At 38.8% G+C, this 25,718-nt stretch overlaps 1 protein-coding gene across 1 annotated transcript in view; it reads right to left on the bottom strand.

Moving 5' to 3' along the window:
- Positions 1-25,718, bottom strand: part of LOC136862579 (protein O-mannosyl-transferase Tmtc2) — a 671,534-nt gene that overhangs the window by 629,284 nt on the left and 16,532 nt on the right. Inside the window, exon 2 of the mRNA XM_068225145.1 lies at positions 18,860-19,808. Coding sequence (XP_068081246.1) covers positions 18,860-19,808 — 949 coding nt within the window. The remainder of the gene's footprint in view (positions 1-18,859; positions 19,809-25,718) is intronic.

Genomic DNA, 25,718 nt, shown 5'->3' with positions numbered 1-25,718 from the left:
TCATATTGTCAACGCCAAGTATAAGACTGAGACAGGTCAATGAAAGTAACAAATTTATTCTAGCTCATACAAGAAGACATAGTGCACTGTAAACCCTACATCCCGCCAGCGAAGGCTACCAACCACCATAGAAACATTTTCGAATGCGTCACTGACAGTAAGGGAACCTGGGAAGAATACTAGTCCAAAACCATATTAAGGATGAATTGAGAAAACAATCGGGAAGAAGAAAATATCTAAAATCAACATACATAATAATTAAATATTTAGATGAAAGTATACTAAGGTTGTATCGACTGTCAAATCATAACTCAAAGATGAACAGGAATAAGAACTGTCGTGTATTCTGAGAGTTTATATTCGGCCATTGATATGTAACCGTGTGCGTCCCAAGTCCCATGTCAGCTACTGTTATACTATATCAGGTGAAAGTAGCAAGCCGACCTCCTGTATCCTTCCTAGGCCAGGAAAATCCCCCACATTTTATCTTACCGATATACAGTTACGGATCGGCTCCTATTCTTGTGATATCTCTCCATTTGGTGAGCCAAATCCCCTGCGTAACGTACGATCTGAAGACAGGAATATTGGCAGGCAAAGGTAAACGATACAACTGTGATAGAAAATATTATTATGTGGATGTTTGACAAATGGAGTTCTGGTGCAGAATATTACCGCTTTAAGACCGAAAGACGCAGTCTTGCGTTTTTTCATAATATATTTCTATAGAGAGCAGAATATAGTTTGCTCTGTCTTTAATTTCTTCTGAGGGCTTGAGTATCACATGCATATGAATATACCTTTTAGCGTATATTTGAACTAGAAAACTGACGTTGAACACAGTGGGAGCTTTATAACAGGAAAATATGAAGTATTCCGTGTCAGAAGTAGGTATTTTAAATAACACATTTTTATGAGTTGAATTTATAATACAGTACATATACCACAGCTCAAACGTTCTTTACATTATTAGATTTCTTAGATAATAATTGTTTTTTCCTAGTTGCTGCTCAAAATACCATTATGTGACAATGTTGAGTCGAGAAATACTGACCCGCAAGACATGTATCACTTAGAACGAAATATCATTGACGTAGTTCATGCAATACTGAACCTTAAACGACAGAACCATTCTGGTCAGAGTTCTGAGCTGAAATATCATCACATTGCGGTTTCTCTAGCCGTAACTACGATATGATGAAACAAAACTACTTATTTACTTACTTCTTCTTCATGGATTAGGCTAATAGCCTGTTCCGATTTCGGATTTCATTCCACCTCTTCTTTCCGTAGGATGGTATTCCAGGACAAGTTTTGGGATTCTGTTGTTATCCATCCTCAAAACGTGTCTTTTCCAATTTATCCTGAACTCTTACTTTTCCTTTCAGTGTTCGGCGAATTGCCCCACACATGTTGAAATCGATGAAGCTTCTTCTTCACTTCGACACCATCGTTAAAAGAAATTTCACAACCAAGGTACTTAAAATTTGAGGCTTGATCTACTGGTTGATTGTCAATTACTATCTTCACTCTGATTGGATACAAAGATATGTTGAGGTTATTTAAGCCCAGTCAAGGGATCAAGACAAGAATTGAGCATCCGCGAAACGTCTTCGTTAAAATGAACAATGTCCTCAGCAATCTCAATCTCACTCTATATGTGAGGCTGCTGGTGGTCAGAGGCTATGTATTTCCCACAACAGTGCGTTGAATGGAAGGGTGGATTCTAACCCAAGCCCTGTACAAGAAGCTAGAAGCATTCAAAATGTGGGTCTATGGGCGAATGTTACGTATCTCGTGAACTGAAATACTGAGCTGAAGGTCGAATTACTCCTTTTCATCAAGAAGTAGAAACTTGAATATTTTTGACACATGATGGGGACTGAAATAACAAGATCCTACCGTTGGTGATGCATGGGGAGGTCTCAAGACAACGAAGTACTGGCGGGAGAAGATCCTTCTGGCTGAAGAACCTGAGGACCTGGTTCGAGATGAACACGATGTCGCTTTTCGATGTGGTATAGTCAAAGACTAAAATAGCCATAATTATCATCATCCGTCCACAGAAGATGGCATGGCAAGAAGAAGGAGTTGGACGTCCATAAAAACACTAAGAAGTTACATTATGCTGGCCTACCTTTGTTTGCTGAATGTGCACATTTTTTGAGATTGATGAAATGTTCCTAATAGGGACACTTACCCCAAAGTTGTTGTGGAAGATAGAATGTGTCTGTAATTCACCAGATGTCGCTCATATATTTTGACTAAATAAGTATTGGCAGTTGAAAGCAATCCAGTGCTTCACATGCAACCTTAAGGTAAACATTGTTTTGCATAAAGTTTAGATATTAAAATGAGCAAAAGGAGGAAACTTTTAACTAAAACACGAACTGTTGCAGTTAGCTTAGGATACTAAAAACAAGTTTCCTTTTGAAGTTTAGAGTTTAGCTTCAAAAGATACGTGTTGGGCCTATACTCAGAGTAGTAAGGATCGTTATCTCTTTGGGAAATCCTAAGGTAACGTCATAAACATGATGATAAGGACGTAGTAGTGACTAGTAAAATAGATCTGTTCAAAACAGTGCCCATGGTGGTAGCCGAAATTAATGTTGAGGGAATGGGCCTGTAAGAGATTTTACAGAAAGGATTGAATTCAGGATGGATATCTTAAGGGATGTATTGCTACAAATGAACGCCTACTGAGGGTTATCAATGAAGGAAGCTTGTATTACTGCAATAGGGCTAAACAAAATGAAGAATAGACTGTTAATCAGTGGAAAATGTGGTGTTCAGAATGAACCTAAATTCCGGTTGTTTGGCAGAAAATTGCCCCAAGTTTGTTTGACGTGTAAACGCTTGACACATCAATCCATATCAACTACTGTCAAAAAGAGGGTTATTTACGGTATGGAACTGCTATGGGAGCTATGAGGCAGATGATAATGTCCAAATTGGGGAAATTATACATAAGGAACAGTCTTATAATACTCTCCAGTTTCATGTCAAATCATTTGGGATCCATTTAATTGATAAGGGTTTAGTAATAATGTTATTGGTTTTTACGTCCAACTAATTACGTTTACGGTTTTCAAAAACGCCGAGGTGCCGGAATTTTGCTCCGCAGGAGTTCTTTTACGTGTCAGTAAATCTACCGACACGAGGCTGGCGTATTTGATCACCTTCAAATACCACTGGACTGAGTCAAGATCGAACCTGTAAAATTGGGTTCAGTAGGCAAGCGCCTCAACCCTCTGAGTCACTCAGCCTGGCTGGCAAGAGTTTGATACAGCTGCAATGATCCAAAACATTTATCTGTACTAGATAGGAAGTATATCGGACGAAAGAGCCTCCGTGGTTCAGATAGCAGCGCGTCGGCCTCTCACCGCTGGGTACAGTGGTTCAAACCCCGGTCACTCAATGTGAAATTTGTGCTGGACAAAGCGGAGGCGGGTCAGGTTTATCTCCGGATACTCCGGCTTTCCCTATCATCTTTCATTCCAGCAAAACTCTTCCTTCTCATTTCATAGCATCTATCAGTCATTAATAAATCACTTCGGGAGTGGCGACCCCATCGTTCTAATAGTCTATAAGTGCTTCATTCATTACATCCCTGACCCGGTCAATGCCTGGAAAACAGGTTGTATGCTTTCATTTTTGTAGCCGAAGAAAGAACTGAAAAATGTGATACGGCTCTTTCGAAACACCGACTATAATCCGATAAAACTTCTTTGCGATTATTTGGATAGAGAGGTCAGGAAGAGACCCTTGACTAATGCAAATGCACTCTAGAAGAAATGAAGGGATATTTACGAAGGAACTTTGGCATAGATAATGGAATGGATACCTCCAGTGTGCAAAATAGTGAACAAAGCAAAAGCAGATTACTTTGAAGAAAGCAAAATTTCGGATGTATTCTTTAGTTCCATCAAATAACTCCTTTTGAATAAATATTAAACTTAGTCAATCCCACTTTCCAGTTAATCCTGAGAATGAGAGGTGTTCAAAACTTCTGAGCGGCGGCGGTGCACATTATAAATATGATATTGTCAATCTTAGCATAATGTATAGCATCGTTGCGCCTTGAAATACTATTACGTGTCAATACTGAAGGGGGAAATACCGACCCGCGGCACATGTATCTCTTAGAACGAGAGTTCCTTGATATAATTTTTTATGTAAAATCACATTTCTTTTGTTTGATTCATAATTTTCTATACTTTTCTTCCTTTTAGAAGATGTAGGTACGTTACAGTCATTATTGTCAATCATTGTTTTGATTTATGAAAAACAGTACTTTCCACTAGGTTTTTCAAAGTCTGTAGTAAATAAATATTGAGAAAGCTAATTTCTTGCGCAGCAAATACAAGAAATGTTCCAGTGAAGCCAACATAGAGTTTGCAGAGTGAACAATACGAAGTGTAAACAGGTACCTCAGTCATCGACACAGGTCCCTTCTTACATGCAACCTGATATAAAAAAATTGCATTTAACTACTGTTGAAGCGCACTCAAGCATCTTAAATGAAAACGAAAATATATTTAACTCACTGTTTCTACGAAAGCACACTCCTGCGTTTGTTACTCATACATATAGACAATATAATTAGATTCTAATGTGCCCAACATTTCAACATGAAATAGACTATGACATTCGAAAGCGTTGAGATGATGTGAATCTACGAATCCTACCTATTTTCTATGCTCAAGCCGTACTGTTTCCATTTCTATACCTTCCGTTTTCAACACGTTAAATTAGTTTGATCGTCTTCAATGCAGTAAATAATTTTCTGAGCCAAATCGTGTGTTTCATTTATAATTTCCTCGAAGAATTCAGAAGTTTATCATAATTAACATCAGTAAATTACAAAAATGGTGTCCGAATCAATCATTTTCAGAAAGTAATTTCTCAATTAAAACTAATTGAAAATTACAGAATCCCTCCATGAAACTAATTGCTTTTACAATCGGATAAAATTGTATTATCTTTTTACAACATCAGATTTTAAGAGTTTTCGTCGTGAACTAACACTATAGATTCGTTTCCATTGGAACTCAGGAATAATAATGACGAAATTAATAAACTCCTTCTTTCGTCTATTATAATTATTACTCTGAGCTAATGCCTCTGAGTAATCTGTATATATTCTCTCAGGACTTTCTAACTATATGATCTACCTAGTATACGGTAGTCTATTGAGTTAATTTAGCGAGCTCCTATTGTCAGTTACAATATTACTGAAGCAATAAAAATGAAATAGCGTATGGCTTTTAGTTCTGGGCTGTGTCCGAGTACTTTGGATCGCCAGATGCAGGTCTTTTAATATGACTCCCGTAAGCGATCTGCACGTCGTGATGATTAAATTATGATGAAGACGACATATACACCCAGTCCCCGTATCAGGGGAATTCACCATTTAAGGTTAAAATTCCTGACACTGCCAGGAATCGAACCCGGTACCCCTGTGACCAAATTCCAGCATGACATGGAACCTGACACTGAAGCAGTGACAATAATCCGCAAAGTGAAGAAGGTAGGTAACAGGAGAATATATTTCGCTTCAGGTGCATGTTACATTGACGGAACCATAAAGTTTTACCCAACAGACCTGACATTTAGTGAGAGGTCTTCTGCATTCTACCGTGCTAGGAGTGAGGCTGACATTTCATTGAGCACTTCACCAAATACCAAGTATTGCCTAAGAACCTCAAACATTCTGCTTGAATATCTCCCAACGTTCACCGACCTGTCACTCACAAGCAATCGGTAGTAAATGTAGTCAGCAAATCAATTCTGGACTAGTATCAACGTCTCAAAAACAATACGAAATCTGGAATTCAAAAAAATTACCGTATCGTACACGGATCCAGAGGAACTATTCATATGCTCTTTCCTTTTATTATTCTATTTGATAAACTTATTAAAACATAGTAATTACACTCACCAATGTTATTAAGCAATATATCGATGGCTTTCTTTAAAAACCTCGTAAGTCCGAGTACTCTTCCTATCCATTATATTCCTTAAGACTGGTCACGCCTCCCAGTCCCATATTTATATGCAGTCCAAAAGAATAATTTTCGTTATGGTCATTTTCCTCTGCCAATTTGTAAAGGAAAATGAACCTTAAATACATTATAGTGTAGGAGTGTGTAAATTTGCCATGCAATCAACATCCCTACAATACGGTACGTTAAGGTCCATTTTCCTTTAGACTTTAGCAAAGGAAAATGAACACAGCGAAAATTATTCTGATGGACTGCATACAAATATATGACCGGGAGGCGTGGCCAGTCTTAAGGGATATAATAGGTAGGAAGAACATTTGGACATACGAGTTTTTAAAAGAAAGTCATCGATATACTGTACCTCGTACTTGAGCACAATCACTATCCGCACGTGCGTCTGAAATAAATTAACTGCTATTACAGTCTGGAACATATTACTTTGAAAAGATTCCTTATGTTTATGTAGAACAACTGTTCAAAGAGCTGTGCATATTTGAACATGCAGTACGAAGCAGTCTCACTTTGAATGAAAAGGTTTCTATTTTCCTCTTCAGTACTCTCATTATTTTGTTGAAGACTTGGAATAATATACAGTAATATATTGAACCCTTTTGGTCCAAAGGTCATGGGTTCAATATATCTCCTTAATTCACCGAATAACACAACGTAACACGATTCTTGTTTCAGCTGAATGTCTAGTATGCTTGCAATAATCCCGTTTCCCGTCGTAGCCGCCTTCTCCACTGAGTGAGTAATGAAGTGCGGTACAATTACATTGCTCACTGCATTCTTTTTGGAGTCATGTTTACTTTTCTCTCTTGTTTAATGTTTCTGTGATAAATTATTGGAAAATTTGTAGTTACCTATGTCTTTTCAAGTTACATACTTGTACTCCGGTTTTAATTTCCTATCGATGTACATATATTATATTATATTGTGTGGCCATAATTTCCCCATTCTAACGTTTACTGTTACGGTAATGGCCAGTTTACGTTCCCAAACTTAAATATGTCCATCTTGTAAAACAAAATTTGTTTCATGCATGTTGGATTAATTCTATGTAGAATTTAACGAGGTAGATATCCTAAAAAAAGCCGGCCCCGTGGTTCGCAATGTATTAACACGTCTTGATTATGATGTTAATGATGAGGATGCCATGTGGCTCTGGGGAAGTCTCTGGATCATCTGTCCCTCACTTTATATGAAACCTGTGGAGAATTTTAGAACATTGAACCCAGGCTTTTGGCACGCATTCTAGTGATTAAACCACCATATATAATCCCTTTGGTGAATAGTATTTTCACTAGCAGAATTTTGGGCGACATTATAAACCAAGTGGTATGAACAAAGCACATAGCATGCACAGAAATACTGTTACAGAACAAGAATCACTTAGGCTACTTTGCTGACTGTTGAAGATGAAGCCTTGAAAATTTATTCTCGTTTCTCAATTCATTGAAAAATACTTTTTCCGATAATTTCAGGCTATTGCGTCAACAATCCAGTAGTGTTACCGTAATGTGCTTAATTTTCACGGCTTTTAAAACATAAACACAGATTTCTTCTTATGCTTATTATTATTATTGAGTTGGGTGGACACATGTGTTAACGCACTGCGGCTTTGGAGCGAAGCTTTGCATTGATGAGACGCGCGGGTTCGAACACCACCGTCGGCTATCCAGAAAATAGTTTTCCGTGGTTTCCCATCTTCACTGCCAGGCAAACGTCGGGACAGTTCGTATTCATGGGCCGCAGACGATTCCTTCCACCTCCTTGCACAATGTCATTCACCATTGTTCCTTTAATCTTTATTAGCTTGTTGACTGAGGTTGGCTTTAGGAAGGGCATCCGACCGCAAGAACTTGCCACGTAAATTCACCTAACATCATCCTCGTCCCAAAATCAAGGAACACGACATATTATTATTATTATTATTATTATTATTATTATTATTATTATTATTATTATTATTATTATTATTATTATTATTATATGTATGTGATATTATACAGAATGTTGTTATATTTGTTATTATAAACACAGACTGTAATATTATATACGATTTTAATTTCGTTTTCATCATTGAGAGAGTTCGTCGTTTCCATAATTACGTATTTGAAGAAACAGTAGAAGAAAGTAACAATAGTGAAACCAGAAACTTTTATCATAAGCTTGACAGAAAGATTTGCATAGGAAGTTTCAAGAGGAGACCAAGTTTACTCTGAGTTGATATCGAATACTAAAGCGTTTGATCTTTAAATCCAAGAAGTTGAGTTTATGGAAGGAAAACTGATAATGTCCTCTCTTTGAATATATGAGATAAAATTAAGAGTTTGTCTGCCTTTAAACGAATTCAAGTTGACGTACTTGAAATTCAATTTGTAAGAATAAATGGAAGAACAATATGAAATTTTAAATACTTGGGCTGAGGCTCCGACCAAGGCATGGTAGATAGCTGTCTTATAACAAAGTTAGCCTGTAGAGGAAACGGGGGTATTCACCTTCTATTTTTTTCATATACACGGTACCATCACCGTTACTGTAGTGTGGGCAAGAATTCGATCATTTAGATCCAATCTGTTGTTTTCTACGCTACGCGTCACATGACTGAACCCCGATGAAAGCGGTAGATCTTTGGAACATATTCGGATTTTACATAATTATTAATCATTTAACCCTAGAATGGTAGACATAATCACCCACCTATTATTAGTAGACATATGTAAAAATGACGTGTCAAAGGAATTTTTGGTAAATGAGCAAGTAAATCCACGTGTAAGTTATCTATATTTACAAAAACAAATAATTTCACTTGTCACAATACAAAATGAAGCTAGTTTCACAGAACGGTGCACAAAACCTGCAGAAACTGTTAAATGTTCCGTTGAAAACGAACACATATAAGAACTGAATTACAAGGTTCTGGTTTTGCCTCAACAATGGAGTAGCATTGAACACACTTAAGACGTACAATATTCCAAACGATAGGGCACGGCCTCAAGAATATCAGATACTTAGGTTGTCATCAAATGGAACATTCAGGACATTTCTTCTTTTGATGTTCGCCGCATATGGGCCTGTTGCAGGAACAGTGTGTAGTCGTCATTTTTTTTTTAAGCTCGACGGGCAGAAAGCACAGTACTTCCTCTGTCCCTTGTAATCTGAAGCTGACGTTGGATTTGGCCCATCATCTTGTCCGAGTGAGTTCTTTATGAACGTCTTCACCTTCGTTTGCATGGTGGGGATGGATAGCCTTTGTGATTGCCATGGAGCTGCTAGTTGCTTGTGGAGTTCTATCATATAGTCCAGCCTTGAAAGTGCCTTTTTTTCTCCACGATGGAGCCTGCACAAATTGTGAGAGTATATAATGAATGAATTTATGCAAGCTATATTCATCATATTAAAGAAAAAGCACAGTGGCCACCGTTTAGTTTTTCGTCCACAGTCCATGTTTGAACACATCTGGTCAAATACAGTACATCAACTCCACATTTGCTTTGGTTATAACAAGGGATCATTTCTGGCTTGTTGTCATTCACACTGATTGATGCATCATCGTGCATTGTTGAGATGACTGTCACAAGTTTGTTTTTCTTCGGCATGTAGGACACTGCTGTCACATTTTCGGGAAAAATGAACAAACTTAATCCAACTTTCCTTTGCATAAATTTGGGGTCCTTGAACTCAGAAGGTAGTTCTGGTTTGTCCTTTCGAATAGCTCCAAGAGCAGTAATACCTTGTGCTAACAGGGATTCAATTAGGGGTACACCTGTGAACCATCTGTCCATTGTAATATTCCGGTTAGTTCCTTGTATGTTAGCAGATAGTTTTTCCACAAAGTACTGAGCTGCCGGCACGTTTGCAGGTGTGGTGCCTTTTCCAAGGTGAGGAATGGCATCCTGCATGTAATATGTTCCTGCATCACACATCATGATTATTCTTAGCCCATATTCGTTAGGTTTTGCGGGCATGTACACACGGAATATGCATTTTCCACGAAACCCAACCAACCTCTCATCAATTGTCATGTAAGAACCTGGAGTGTAATTTCCTCGGCAATTCTTCAATAACATTTCCCAAATGTCAGAAATAGGAGCAAGTCTATTCGCATTTCTCCTCTCCTCGCGGGTACTTTTGTCGTCAAATCTCAGGCAATTTGTGATGAAGTTGAATCTTCTTTCTGACATAGTAGCCCGATAACTTTCACCACATAAAGTAGCATCAAACAATTTAGATGCCGCCAGATGGTTATTCTTCAGAGCTGCAGCTAGTATAATCAAAGAAAGATAACCGAGAAGTTCGTCCATAGTTATACTACTTATAGTAGGGTCCTTCCTTTGTTTTTCGTTATAGTTGCTTCTTTGGCGATCCATTTCCTCATTCGTATATTTGAGAATTGTTTCGAGTATATCCATAGTAAAGAAGGAACGGAAGCAAGCACTAGGTTCAGAATAGCTCGAAACATTCGGGTTTACCCGTTGACGAATATGTACAACATTCCTTTGTGGAGTTTTCCCTTCATTTTTCCGTTTATTTGTTGTCCACTGAAATCCATTTCGTCCAGTAATTATGAGTTAATCACTCTTAACTAGAGGATTAGAAACACTTCTACTGGGAGCTCCACGCTGAGTAGATATTCTGGAGGTCTCCTTTTGCCGTTTCTTGCTGCTATTTCCTATATTCTGTAATATTTTCTTCCTTTTACCTCCACTTGAGACGGGATCCTTCTTTCCGGAGTTGCTATGTTCTTCCACCTCTACGTCACGTATTATTTCACTCAGTTCTTCATATATGATATCATCTTCAATTGGCACATAGTCTTCATCAATGTCAGAATTATATTCCTCAGAATCAGAGCACACTTCCACATTGTCTTCTTCACCTTCTGACTCATCTGACAGCTCTCCTAAAAGCGCTGCTATCACCTCGTCATTATCCAGATACTTCGCCATTCTACAATTAGAAATAACTATTATTAATTAAATACTTATTGTACATAAATGTGTGTGTGTGTACTTTTGTATTATATGTGTTTATAATATATATCATATACGTAGTGTAGGTGAAGAGAAGATCCATTATTGGTAGACATACGTCAAACAGACGTGCAAAAAATTTACGTGCATTAGTAGAGTACGTCATACTTACGTGTAGAGTTTCAATGGACGAGAGATACTGACAAACTGGCGGGAGCACGGGTGCCATTCGTGCCCACTTCTGTTTCACAACTGATTAGCGGATGCACTTCCGGCCGGACAAGCGATACCGTTGAGTGGGGGAAAGGAGGGATGCGCCTGTTCATGATAGACACGTCATTTTTACGTAGTCTACCATTCTAGGGTTAATAACCGATGATCTGGGAGACATTTCGGCCTGCATTAAAAAGGAATTATTTTTGGGAATTTACTGGAAATATTTTACAAAATGTCATCACCCAGGGAGATATATTAATTAAAATGTCCATGTAAGTTGTTCATCGGTGAAGCGGTAGGGAAGAATCCACACGTGTCAGGAGTGCATCACCAAGCCGCGGGAACGGTAAAATTGTATGAATACGACCCTCACAGTAAATAAAATTTAAATAATCTCTGATGATAAAATGTGAGAAAATGGCCCAAGGGTGTGAAAGATTACCTAATACGGTGCAATAATCGACGTGAATTTATAAATTCCCCTCACTACTCTTTATGAACTACTCACTCTGTCTGGATTGGCCTGACAGGACAAATCTGTGCCAGTTAGTGCGAAGATTAGAAAGAACTTGTATAATTTTCATATGTGTGAGATGATGAACGTTGTAACATGTAAAGTTAGGGTTGGAAGATTATTGTTAAGTACTGAGTGTCTTCTGGTTGCCGAAATTCCTTAGGATAGGCATTTCTCAATAACGGAGTGGTGAAATATCTACTGTATGTCATTACTTAAGCCGGTCTAGCTATCAGACAGTCGACCGTATTTTGCTATCTGGGAGCTAACACATTGTTTTATTTTGGCGTTCAGGGGAGAAGAGAATCGACAATTCCCACAGTGCGGGATATAGAATAAAACACCTGGTCATTTCAGCGCGTTGCTAACTTCGGCCCATGCATGCATAAGCTAGTATTTATCGGCTGAGTGATTTTGGTCGGTTGTAGGATTTGTACTAAGGTGTCCTGAAAGAACATGAAAATTCAGTGGAATTACATATCCATCACCAATGAAGTGTAATTGAGGATGTTTGCCGTCAACAACGTGATTACTTAATTCAGAGACCGGGCGAATTGGCCGTGCGGTTAGGACCGTAGAGCTGTGAGTTTGCATCTGAGAGATAGTGGGTACGAACCCCATTGTCGACAGCCCTGAAGATGGTTTTCCGTGGTTCCCCATTTTCACACTAGGAAAATGCTGGGGCTGTATCTTAATTAAGGCAATGGCCACTTCCTTCCCACTCCTAGGCCTTTCGTATCCCATCGTCGCCATAAGATCTATCTGTGTGCGTGCGACCTAAAATAAATTGTAAAAAGGAAAGGCAGGTTGAGGCAGCTGGCTTAAAATGTAGTTAGGATGGCTTTACATCCAGGTGCAGCTAAACAGGTCTGTGCTTCCATGCATATTTGTAGTTAAAAATGTTTAGTTAGGACGTAAGGGCTTGTTTCCCTAATATGTGAATGATGATGACATGGAGTAATGTTAGGGTCATTTTCCATCTTCCTGTGAAATACCTTCAGGAGTTTAAAAATGGGATTTGGTTCAGTTCATTTTGTGTCCACGTTTTATGCTAATTATACATCCTCTTGAACTTAATAGTCATGGTAAACTAACGTAAAATATTTGTGCTAGCTAAAATAATAATAATAATAATAATAATAATAATAATAATAATAATAATAATAATAATAATAATACCGGAAGTGTAAATCTTGAGTGCTAGAATAGTATTAAGAATCATGTTTGAGAGATATTTCACGAGGTCAGGAGATAGGAATTTCGATAAGTAAATTTGAAAGGTAAAATCAGTTGGTTACGAAATAGCGTTGGTAGAATAAGAATGTACTGTATACTAGCAGCTTCGTTATTACCGCAGTCACTTTCATATTGTTACCGCCAACAATCAAATTGAGGCAGGTGAATGAAAGCAACGTGCTTGTTCTAGCTCACGCCAGAAATCGTAGTGCACCGTAAACACCACGTAACGCTAAAGACGGATTTGGGCTTTCCATGACATTCCCATTCAAATATCGATGGCTTTCTTTTAAAACCTCGTATGCCCAAATGTTCTTCCTACCTGTTATATCCCTTAAGACTGGCTACGCCTCCCGGTCATATATTAGTATGCTGTCCATCAGAATAATTTTCGCTGTGTTAATTTTCCTTTGCTAATGTCTAAAGGAAAATGGACCTTAACTTAGCGTATGGTAGGGATGTTGATTGCATGGCAAATTTACACACTTCTACAGTATCATGTATTTAAGGTTCATTTTCCTTTACAAATTGGCAGAGGAAAATGACCATAACGAAAATTATTTTTTTGGACTGCATATAAATATGGGACTGGGAGGCGTCACCAGTCTTAAGGAATATAATGGATAGGAGGTTTTTAAAGAAAGTCATCGATATGTCTTACCAGTATATCGTCGTTGCCGGGACAAAACCTCCTATGTGAAAATATTTTTAGAGATATACTGACCCGCAGCACATACATTATGAAGAGCGAGAATTCCTTGACAATAGTCACACAATATTGCACCTTAGATAACAGAACCTTACCGGCCAAAGTTCTAAGCTAAAATGTTTCACATAGGAGGTTTCGTCCCGGCAACGATGATATTACCTTTCCTCTGCTATAAGGAGGATTATTTCTGCTCTGTTGGTTATAAATTAATAAGCTTGATTCCCCATCATGCAATCACGTGTCCAAAACTACTTACCTCGGGATAGCAGAAATAGCCTTATGCCAATCTGTCTGGATAACTGCTACTTGAAATATATATGAACCTAAATTGATACTTCAGAGGCTAGATAGGAGTCTACTGTTCGTGATAGAACGTATACATCTCAAAGGTCAGACTTTTTTCGAGCAGCTCACCCCAATTTATTGAAAAACATTATTCATTGTGTGAGGAATTTATAGAAAATAAATTGTAACGTATAAGAACATGCAACAAAGCGCGTTCGTGATTTTATATGGTATTGATGTCGTGATCACAGCTATGGATCTTCAGTTTTACGTGAAATGTAAGTCACATGGATGAGATGTTTCGTTTCAAATATTTAACATATACGAGGAAATTCCAACGCAAATTTATCGGTTGAAAAATCACGGTTCTGGAATCTCCTAACGGTGCTATTTACCAGTACTATGGGGGGTATAACATTCCTCGTTCATTTGAAAATATATCTTCATTCATGGCTAAAAGACCCCTCGAAGAATGAAATATAACCTCAACATAAACATAATGGAGCTGGTGTTTTATAGTAGCATGTACTAAGCTTGGTTTTCGACTAGTTTTGGGTAAGGAAGGAAGCAGCTATTGCCCTAGCTAAGGCACAGCTCCATCATTTTTCAGGTGCAGAAATTTGAAACCACGGAAAACATTCTTCAGGCCTACCGATGCAGAGGTCTTTCTTTTTGACGTGGGATACCTGATAATGATGATGATGATGATGATGTTGGTAAGGTAGATAGAAGGTGAAAACCGGTGTCGGCATACTTTCGTTGGGTTCGTTTTCCTATGCGAAAGTGTAAAGGAAAATTAACCTTGCCGTACCAAACTTCAGGAATGTAGGTTTGGGGACGTATTCACACAGTCCTATAGTATAATATTTTAAAGGTTCATTTTCCTTTACACGCTCACATAGGAAAATGAACACAACAAAAATTCTTCTGATGGACTGCTTATCCATATGTGCCTGGGAGGCATGACCAGTCTTAAATATTCGAGTGTCATGTGATCATATTGAAGAAATCCTGAACCTTGATTCTAATCTTTCATAGCAGAAAACCTCTCCGTTCGTCTCACAGGACTGAGTGAATACTGTTCCAGGCCTGCCAGTCGAACCCGGGACTTCCAGATAAGTGAGACCTTATCATAATTTAAGACAGATTGTCCTATCATTCGGTATCTTAGAATGCATAAACTATTTTCAAAATTCCCTCAACGAAACCTTAAGTCGGACTTCCAAGAAATACATTAAAATATAGAAGAAGAAATGCCGCCCACCGTTGAAAAAGTTTATAAATTAATCAACAGCCTGCTAAACATTAAAGATAGTGGAGAACACTCTATATCAGCTGAAATTCTAAAATGGTCCCAACCGAAAATCACTCAAAAGCTACAGTTAATCCTTAAAGGTATTTGGAGAAATAAGAAAATTCCGTGAGAATTGAAAGTAGCCCTCATACAGCCATTTCATGAAAATGTGACAAGCAAAATATATATATAACTATAGGAGAGTATCCGTGCTGCAAATAGCTTGAAAGTTATTCTCAAAACTCATACTGAACAGTGCATAAAAACACTTGGCTTACAATTAGGTGAATATATGGGTTGACTTCGAAGAGGCAGATCGTGCGTACCGAAAGTAGCCAACGTGGGAGCAGTTGACGTCGAATGAAGCCAATCGTGTACGCACACTGATTTAGTAAGGTTACTCGAAGAGGTACGGCGCCATAATTCTTCCTCAGAATAAGATTTTGTATCTGTGAAAACGTTTCCAAGAGACAGGAAATGTTACCATGCACCCTAACACGGGCAGGCAAAGAGAACATCCTCCTCAGGGCAGGATCGTCTTGTTGGTCTACTGTACAAGGCCTCCGAAACCAACACCGTACAGCACGAATACTACAGGTGAACTTACAGAGGATTCTGGAATATGAGTTGGAAACGAAGCAATTACAGACTGACCTTGAAGGCCAATTTAAGATCCCGACGACTCTTTCAAGTACCTGCAGTGAACCGACGACATCGGGGAGGAAACTGTATGTTGCTACAAATCATTAACAATACTGGCAGCTAGACCAATGGCATCCTGTGCTTTCTCGGGTGAAACCCGTTTCGCGCTACATCGTTCAGATGGTCGTCTGCGAGATTAGAGATGGAGCGGGGAGTAATTTCATCCGACAGCTGCTTTGAGATCATTTAAGAAATGTCTAGATAAACAACTCATTCAAAATCTGCCACCAGGCAGACAGCCCTAAATGAACGGTAAAACATTTCTAGTTGTATGTAGGGGTGGAACTGTTGCAGTGTGGGCAAGCATGAGTCTTGACACGAAAAACCAATCCCTTGATCGTTCGCAATGGATCTTTAACCGCAGAAGAGGTTTTAGTGCCACATGCGAATCCTCACGTGAGGCAACATGGAGGAAACGCAGTATAATGTTATATCACACGATGTCACGATGCCTGCAAGGGCACAACGTACAACAATGAAGTGGACATCCAGAAGTCCCGACTTCTAGCCAATTGGAGCAATTCATCCGAGCGACAAATTCACAACCCGAAACATCAAAAGCCCTCTTGGAAGGGTGTGGACATCGGCCTCAACTTCAAGTGCGGCACCTTGTCAGAAGCATCAGAAGGTGTTGTGAATCTGTTATATCCGCGAGAGGTACTAATAAGCCTTAATATGATGTTTAATTACCACGTCGCAATTTTCGACGCGTGACCAAGGACCACACACTGTACAATGACATCGTGTATTCAGAGTCCAGAGAAAGCCTCTCATTTCTATTCATAATTGTTAAAAAGAAGAACTTTAGTTTTCATTTAAATATGTATGGGTATCATGGAAGTATGAACAAATAAGGAACTGATCAAATTAATTTTTAGCACATTGTGCAAGTTATTATGGTTGTAAGTGTTGAGGCTGTGATAGATATCATCGGTGAAGAAACAAAACCTCGTATGTCGCAATTCTCTTCATATCTATTGTTTTTATTAAGACTTGTCACGCCTCCCAACAACATTTTGATGTGCAGTCCTTCAGAACAAAGTTCGTTGTGTTCATTTTCCAATGTGAAGGTTTGAAAGAAAATTAACCTTAAATTCACTATACTGCATGAGTGCGTAAACACGTCACGCAAACATATATTCCTCCAATACGGTAAAGTTCATTCTTTCACACTCCCACATAGGAAAATGAACACAACTAAATGTAGCGTAGGACTGGATTGTTTTTATTTATTCCAAAGGATTACAGAAGATTCTTAAGAAGAAATGAAACGTATGTTGAGTTGGAGTTAAATTCATGGATAATCCATGATATTACTGCATATGCCTTTGAAATTGTTGAATATATTTGACATATTTATTAAGCATTATTTACGTTATGTCGGTATAGACAGGGACATCGTTCACATATTACAACAACGTATATTTGAAACATCGGTAACAGTGTGGTGGGCTAGCCAACATGGCCTCCTCCTTCCTGTTCTCATTATTCGTGTCAGAGACAGCCCGTATTCAGCCCGTGTGATTAATTAAGAAAGGCATTTTCGATTAAATTCTGAGTTCCAGTGAATTTTACCGATCAATATTTTATATGGATGATGACCTATTGTGGAGCGTAGCTGGATTTTTTTCTCTATTCACGAATGATACATTATAACAATTATATATTAAAATAGTTCTAGCGACTAAGGCGTTAGCAAATCACAGAGACTCACTGACCTTCTATTATATTATTATGATTTCTACCTGTACTTCCTTCTATTATTATTAAACTCACGAATTAAGTCATATAAATGACATAATATAGTACAACAACAGATTACGATTTCGTCGCTGTTCCCGAGAAAGGTCATATATCCGAATACCCTTCCTATCCATTATTTTCCTTAAGACTGGTCGCGCCTCCCAGCCACATACGTGGATTTAGTCAATCAGAACTATATTCGTTGTGTTCATTTTCCTATACTTCCGTGTAATGGAAAGTGAACCTTACCGTACCGCACTCTAGAAATGTATGTATCCATGACTTATTTATGCACTCATACAGTGTAATTTAGTCTCATTTTCCTTTACACATCAGCGTACGAAAATGAAAACAACAAAAAATGTTCTGATGGACCGCATATCCCTATGTGGCTGGGAGGCGTGACCAGTCTTGAGGAAAATAATGGGTAAGAAGAACATAGTGAGATATAACCTCTTGCCCGACAGCGGCGATATACACTCATTTTATGTTCCTTTCAAGGTATCGATAAAGTTGATTATTCTAATACACTACGTAAGATTAAGATACCGAGTTATATTTAGTGAAACAAATGCCAACAAGAAACATTTATCAAATAGCGAACATTTAATATTAACTTAAATACTATATTTAAGTTGTCCGCCTATTCAATACATATATAATTTGTTACAGTTAGTACATGTTTCGTCCCCTAAGGGACATCATCAGCTGTAATAAACTACAATAGTATATCAGAATACAAAAAATACATTATTACATTGGAAAGACACATTAGGTGACATTACATGACTTGCAACTTTAACAAAGTTTGCCAATATTTTATTTTAAATGTCCTATCATGCAACAGTGTTTTTAATGTGTCTTTCAAATTTAATAGTGTAATTTTGGTCTTGTGATATGTTATTGTAGTTTATTATATCTGATGATGTCCCTTAGGGGACGAAACGTACTAAATGTAACAAATTATATATGTATTGAATAGGCGGACCACTTTTAAATATAATATTTAAGTTATAAATATTCGCTATTTGATTTATAGTCAGTACGGGATTATAATCTAAAACGAAGCTGTAAAAGCTTGTTACATGTAATAAGAAATATTTATTCCAGTTTCCAAAAGTTTGTACAAGCATGATCAGTGTTGAAGCGCTATTGTATGGAAAATATTCTTCTCCTTACCTTTAGGTGGATTGATTGGTACTCCAGCACGGAAAAGGTTCTCCTCATCCAGCCAGTCTAAGTTCCTCTGCATAGTCCTGGCACTAAAGGCAACCAGTAACAGTGTGACACACACTAGCACAAAGTTTCTATTGGTCTTACTGCGTAGCACTTGGCATCCTAAGCCAATGATTAGACAGTACCCTACACTGGGGATATATAACACACGCTCGGCGACAACAAATCCCACGTAAAAGAAGAGATTACTCGCTGGGATAAATGGCACAGCCAGGAATGCTAACGATATAAGTAAAACCTGAGCACTTGAGAAGTTAATTCTAGAAACTAGTCGTCGTTGTTTTGGGGCACTTTTGATGTCGGCGGGCGCTACGGTGCAGCAGCAAGGTACAGTTGTTCCTAACATTGGGATAGTATTATTGTTATTATTATTCCTGCACACTGCTGAGTGATCTAATAGGCTATGTTTACACACGGGACAAGGCGTGGATGTAGGTTTCGAAGACTCTACTAAATCTGTTATTGACTGTTTCGTTCTATTCTGAGATCTTCTAGAATGTCTGTGCTGCTTGCGGTAAGGTACAATTTTCTGTTCTGTTTGTAGAGGAGCGTACAGTTTCTTTAGGGAACTTTTAGTAACCCTATACAATAAATAGTAAAAGACGAGCGTTATAGCGCTGCGCGGATCAAACAGTGAGGTCACACGAGGAATAGCATCCATAGACCAATCGAAGCTGAGCCAGCGGGGCCACAAGAGAAGACCCAGATTGAAGGCCGGCAGGTAGGCGAATGTCAGAGTCCTGGTGAGGAGAGAAGGGCAGCGCGCTGTGGGGTTGTCAGCCTTGGCAAACCCTGGAGGACGCATCCCCATGAGGTGCAGTCGGAGCAGCAAAAGAGCGCATAGCGCAAGTGCTAGTCCACACAGACTCGCCAGTACCCCACGGCCACGTCTCTGAAACACACGAGAAAAATACTCGGAGTTAATACACTTAAATACAACTGAAGTTCTAATTTGAAAAATAACAATCTTTCAAAAAATAATGTTTAACCCCAATTATTACTCTCATATTTATAAAATAATTACTAATATAAGTTAACCCCATATTCAAGAAGTGCAGAAGTCAGGTGATGCAGGTTATCGTTGCTGCGCCAAGAAAATTCGCTATGTGATATATTTACAGCTTAGAACTCTGACCAGAAACGTTCTGTCATCTAAGTTTCAGTATTGCATGAACTATATCAATTAATTTTTGTTCTGTTATACATGTGCTGCGGGTCAGTATCGTCCCGACAGCATTACCACATAGCAGTATATCTAGGCACAACGACGATATATTATATTTCGAAATGAAGCCTTAAAAAGTCGATAAATATTGTTACTTAGGTAGTAAAATAACTAACGGTGACAGAACTTGCAAGCATGAAAAGCTCTTTTTAAGGAAATGCATTTGCTCACTTCGAACATTGATGTAGGAACTAGAAAGATGCTTTTCAAGACTTTCAGCTCAGAAAGAGAATAGAAGATTTGAAATGTGGGTTCGAACCCACTCTCTCAGCAGCCCTAACAATGTTATTCCCTAGAATGCCATTTTGACAGCAGTCTGTACCTTAAATAAGGTTACGGTCGCTCTTTTTCCTAATCCTAGGCCTGTCCTGTTCACGTCACCTTAAGATCTATCTGCTTCGATGTGACACAAATCAATAAGCGTTAGAGAAAGATTCGGTATTAATATTAAACCTCATATACAGAATCGTAATTACCGGTGACAGGGTAGATGACCTAGATGTTAGGCACCTTTAAAAACAAGCATCATCATCATCATCATCATCATCATGTAATATCGGTGGGGGTAATATCTGGGGGGGTAGTAAGGCAGAACCCGATATGTCAAATATTGAATTTTCGGTTTTATTGCCGGTATGGTAGATTTTGTGACGGAGAGTATGATGTTAAAGCCCAGTGTTATTCTGTTGCCCGCAGAATAAGCTGCTCCAAGAATAAGGATACTGTTAATGAGACAACTCGGTGATCTTTTCCATGAACTTACTGAAAAAGTAACATTAAAACTTGCTCCTTCTTTTTATTACATTCACAAATGTATGCCATTTCAATTTAAAGGTCATTAAATTACAATATAAATTTTACCGAGCTCGCCAACATTTTTTTTTCTTTTTGCTTTACGTCGCACTGACACAGGTAGGTTTTATGGCGACGATGGGATAGGAAAGGCCTAGGAGTTGGGAGGAAGCGGCTGTCGCCTTGATTAGGGTATAACCATGGAAAACCATCTTCAGGACTGCCGACAGTGGGATTCGATCCCACTATCTCCTGGATGCAAGCTCACAGCCGCGCGCTCCTAACCGCACGATCAGCTCACCCGGTCCGCCAACTTTTAAAAGCGCCTCCTGAAAAATTAAGTTATTTGGGACGTCGGGGTTCTGCCTTAATACCGCAGATATTATAACTTGCCTGTAAATTATAGTACCTACCTGTTTCCTTTCTGGAGTTCCTTACTTCACCTACTACCCAATATTTAACGTATCATCTGATTTTACTCCATTACGGTGTTGGCGGTTTGGTGGTGGTCGTGATTATTGTTCTCGGAGGAAAAGTGGAAGAGGTCTGCCACTCCGATGGATGAGGGTATCAGCAAAAATGTGGCGAAGGGCTTTATATGGAAGGACATACTAGACCTAGTAAATCTAATACTGTGGGGATTTTTCGGGAGCAGGAGTCTACCTTTGGAATTCGGATAGGAATATTGGAAGTGACTTGTCTGGCACAAGTAACTGGAAGCCACGAGAATTCAGAGCTCGAATGTACATCCCTGAAGTTAGGGATTGGAATAACTTACCAACGGAGATGTTCAATAAATTTCCAATTTCTTTGAAATCATGTCGGAAAAGGCTAGGAAAGCAACAGATAGGGAATCTGCCACCTGGGCGACTGCCCTAAATGCAGATCAGTATTGATTGATTGATATTCTACCAACACCACTCACAGGGGGTTACTCTATTGCGTCTGATATAATAAACACAGGGTATCCATTTAAAAAGGATATTTCAACGGATCTGCCTGTCAAATAATCAGCCCAAAGTCTGTTTTGGATGCTCAAGGAGCACCACCATAATTCATGCAGTAATACGGAAAACTTTAAAACCGATTGCGGTACCATAACGTAGCGTACAAAGTATGATGAGGAGTGAGGTAGTTTGACACTGCTTTTCTCACTGAGCCTGGACATGCTAGGACAGCACAGCTGACACTACGAATAACGCGTTACCAAACGCACATCTCGTGTTCAAAACGTTATTAACCAGCACAACACAAATTTCAGCAGATTCCACACTTTCACAACGATAAATGAGACTGGGAATTCAGTGGAAGATACAATTTATTCTGGCCTATACCAAAATTCAGATGAAAGTATACTTTTTCCGTCAGTAAACACCAACAGGCGGAGTTACATGAAGAGAGAATTAACAGTTGTTTATGATATTGTTATGTGAGTCTGCAGGGGATCTGGTGTGGAATAAAGCCTTAGAGTAGTACCAAATGAAAATAAATAAATCTACAATAATTAAATGCTCTATAACAATAAAAATTTAGTATGTCTATTACAATCGTGTGCAGCCTTTGCAAGGCAGACCCTCGGATGGGGGTGAAACGGCGTGTTAGCGTAGTGGGGAAAGAGTGTCTTGTGCGTTAGTTGTAGAAATATTTGGACAGAACGAGCACTCAGTTCCTAAGGCATGGGAATTAACAATAGCTTAATAAACACAACGGCTTCATTGGGAATCGAACCTGAAACCCGAGATTTGCTGACCATTCATCGAAGGAATGAGAGAATGCATCCAAATGAAATCAGATAATCGAGGACAATATCAGATTAGGAAATGAACTCCTAAGGGAAATAGAAAAATAATGGTAACAGAGTCGTGGAATAATAAATGATGTTAGAAGTATGTATGTATGTATGTATGTATGTATGTATGTATGTATGTATGTTGAATCCACAGTCTGAAGGCTGGTTGGATTCTCAGAAAGTCCACCACCAGCTATACTGGACAGCTTAACTGTCACTAAAGAGGCATAGTGGGAAAATGAGGACTGATGTAGATTTCCGTTGCTTTCCTCCTCCAACCAGAAGGTATTACTACATATTAGCCCGCCATTCTCACTGAAATATACGCAGTGATCGACCCTATGATCAACACTTTTACACCATTCATCACACGGACTGGCTGTATGAAGAACACCATTACTGATGTCGCTCATACCTGACACTTTTACATCGTCAAAGCGAAGGAAGAGACTGAGACAGAAGGAACAAAGTAACAAAACTTGATCTAGAATTAAATTTTTTTAAGTATTAGGTCATGTTCAGTACATGTAGGACACATCGAAGAGATGTCGAACACAAAGGAGAAGTGACCAACCGGGCTCCATTTGGATCCGAATCCACAGCCTTCCGATTTAGCATCGGATGCACTACCAATTGAGCTGTGGTAGCTTTGATCTGCCACATATCCAGAGACACGGTTATTAAAACCCGATAGATTGATTTGCAATCGAACCTGAAACCCAACCATCCGCTGACTATTCAGCCAAGGAATCAAATAACTCATCCGAATGAATTCAGATGATTGCGAGCATTATCAGATTTGGAAATTAAGTCCTAAAGGAAGTAGATAAACATTGGGATGAGCGTTGTAGAATATTCAATGTAACACTGAATTTCACCGAAAATTGACCTGGGGTGATGGAAAAATATGGAGAACATAAAATGTAAACTGGCCCAAGCAAGTCAATTTTTCTCCTTAGATAATAAATTTAATCACTTCAACCGTTACTCATGCTTGAAATATTTCTAGATTTTTTTTTTTAATTTTAGAATTTTCTTTACGCCGCACCGACACAGATAGGTCTTATGGTGACGATGGGATAGGAAAGGCCTAGGAGTGGGAAGCAAACGGCCGTTACCTTAATTAAGGTACGCCCTAGCATTTGATTGGTATGAAAATGGGAAACCACGGATAACCCCCTTAAGGGCTGCCGACAATGGGGTTCGAACCCACTATCTCCCAGATACAAGCTCACAGATGTGCGCCCCTAACGAAATATTTCTAAAGACGTTGGTATGGAGAATGCTAGTGTACAAAAGTGAAACATGAATAATCATTAGTGTAAAAAAGAAAGAAATTGAACAATGGTGAAACATAAGAAATGATTGGTGATGGAATTGGATCACAAAACGGAGAGATAAAGAGATCCAAAGGACACATTCTGGGATACTCAGAATACCTTCTTGCTCAATTAGTTTAGAGGAGGAGTCACCGGGGACTGTTCAGGAAATACACATGTTAGGGAGAGGCCTAAACATGAAAATGACAAACTAACTGGAGTTGATGCAAGGATATAATCATTACATGGAGCCGAATATATTAATTCAGAAGAGGGGGATAAGGAGCGCTATATCAAGCGAATCTATGTACATCACCTTCCTGTTTATATTTAGATCATTTCTAGGGAAGGAATTCAATTCCTAGCTCAAATACTATTCAACGGAGTAACTGTAACAGTAGTGTGATTTACAGGTAATGCAAAACAGGAACCAGATTTCACACTTTGGTTGTGATAGGACGGGAGGTAACTAAAGTTAGTACACTGTGCATGAGAGATAACATGTGAAGTTTACGACGCTGTTTCTCTCGAAATCGTGGCAGCTCCACATGTAAAGCCTCGGTTACACTGAGCGAGATTACTATTTAGCTACTCGCTGAGGAAGTAAGTCGCGCTCGGTTGAGCATTTCGCAACTAGCTTGGTGAATGTAGCCTTCAAAAAGTACTTGTTCAGTGGCAGACGGTTATATCGATGGTTGAATTTCAGTTATGACGTAGAATTACACCACTCGAAAACGTGTACAAGGAATGAAACATTTTAAGACGATTTTAATATTTGGGTAGAACTCGTATATTGACGAGCGTATTTAAATTACGATTACGTTTCATGTCTCAATTGACAGATCAAGAAGAAGATTACCTGCTAAAAAATATGAAACGTTGTTTTCATGGAAGAGCTCTTCAAAGGAAGGCAAAATATGTGACGTCACACGCATGTGTGTGAATTTGTATATGATGATGCTGGGTTTAGAATGTTATTTTGCTACTTGCTTTACGTCGCACCGACACAGATAGGTCTTATGGCGAGGATGGGACAGGGAAGGGCTAGGAGTGGGAAGGAAGCGGCCGTGGGTTTAATTAAGGTACAGCCCCAGCATTTGCCTGGTGTGAAATTGGAAAACCACGGAAAACCATCTTAAGGGCTGCCGACAGTGGGGTTCGAATCCACTATCTCCCGAATACTGGATACTGGGGATTTAGAATGTTAAACTAGTAGTATTTCTTGAAATATTTTCTTTGTACGGAATTGCTGGTTGGAATTGTTCTTGTTATTGGCTAGCTTTATTTTATTATCACACTACTATAAGTGACCATTGCCACTAGGATATTTCCCAATTGCGATGTGTTTGGTAATATTAATAAGAAATGTTGTTGTTGTTAGAGTCATCATTCCATAGACTGGTATGATGCAGCCCCCCTATCTTGTGATAACCTTTTCATTTCTACGTAGACTTCTAATAATCCACGCTCCGACTCGCAGAATTGTAATATCCATCTTCCTGATGATCGCCCCCTCTCGTGTAGTCCCCACCCGGAGATACAAATCGGGGACAAGTTTACCTCCAGAATATTTTACCCGGGAGGAGGCTATCATCAGTATATCATTCATGGCTGTAGTTTTCCATTGCTTTCAGCCGTGTAGCATTATCAACACAGCTAAGCCATGTGGAGTATTAT

Source organism: Anabrus simplex, chromosome 1, assembly GCF_040414725.1.
Source record: "Anabrus simplex isolate iqAnaSimp1 chromosome 1, ASM4041472v1, whole genome shotgun sequence".
NCBI lineage: Eukaryota > Metazoa > Arthropoda > Insecta > Orthoptera > Tettigoniidae > Anabrus > Anabrus simplex.
The sequence above is the reverse complement of the archived record's forward strand: the minus strand, read 5'-3'. Positions and strand labels throughout refer to the sequence as shown.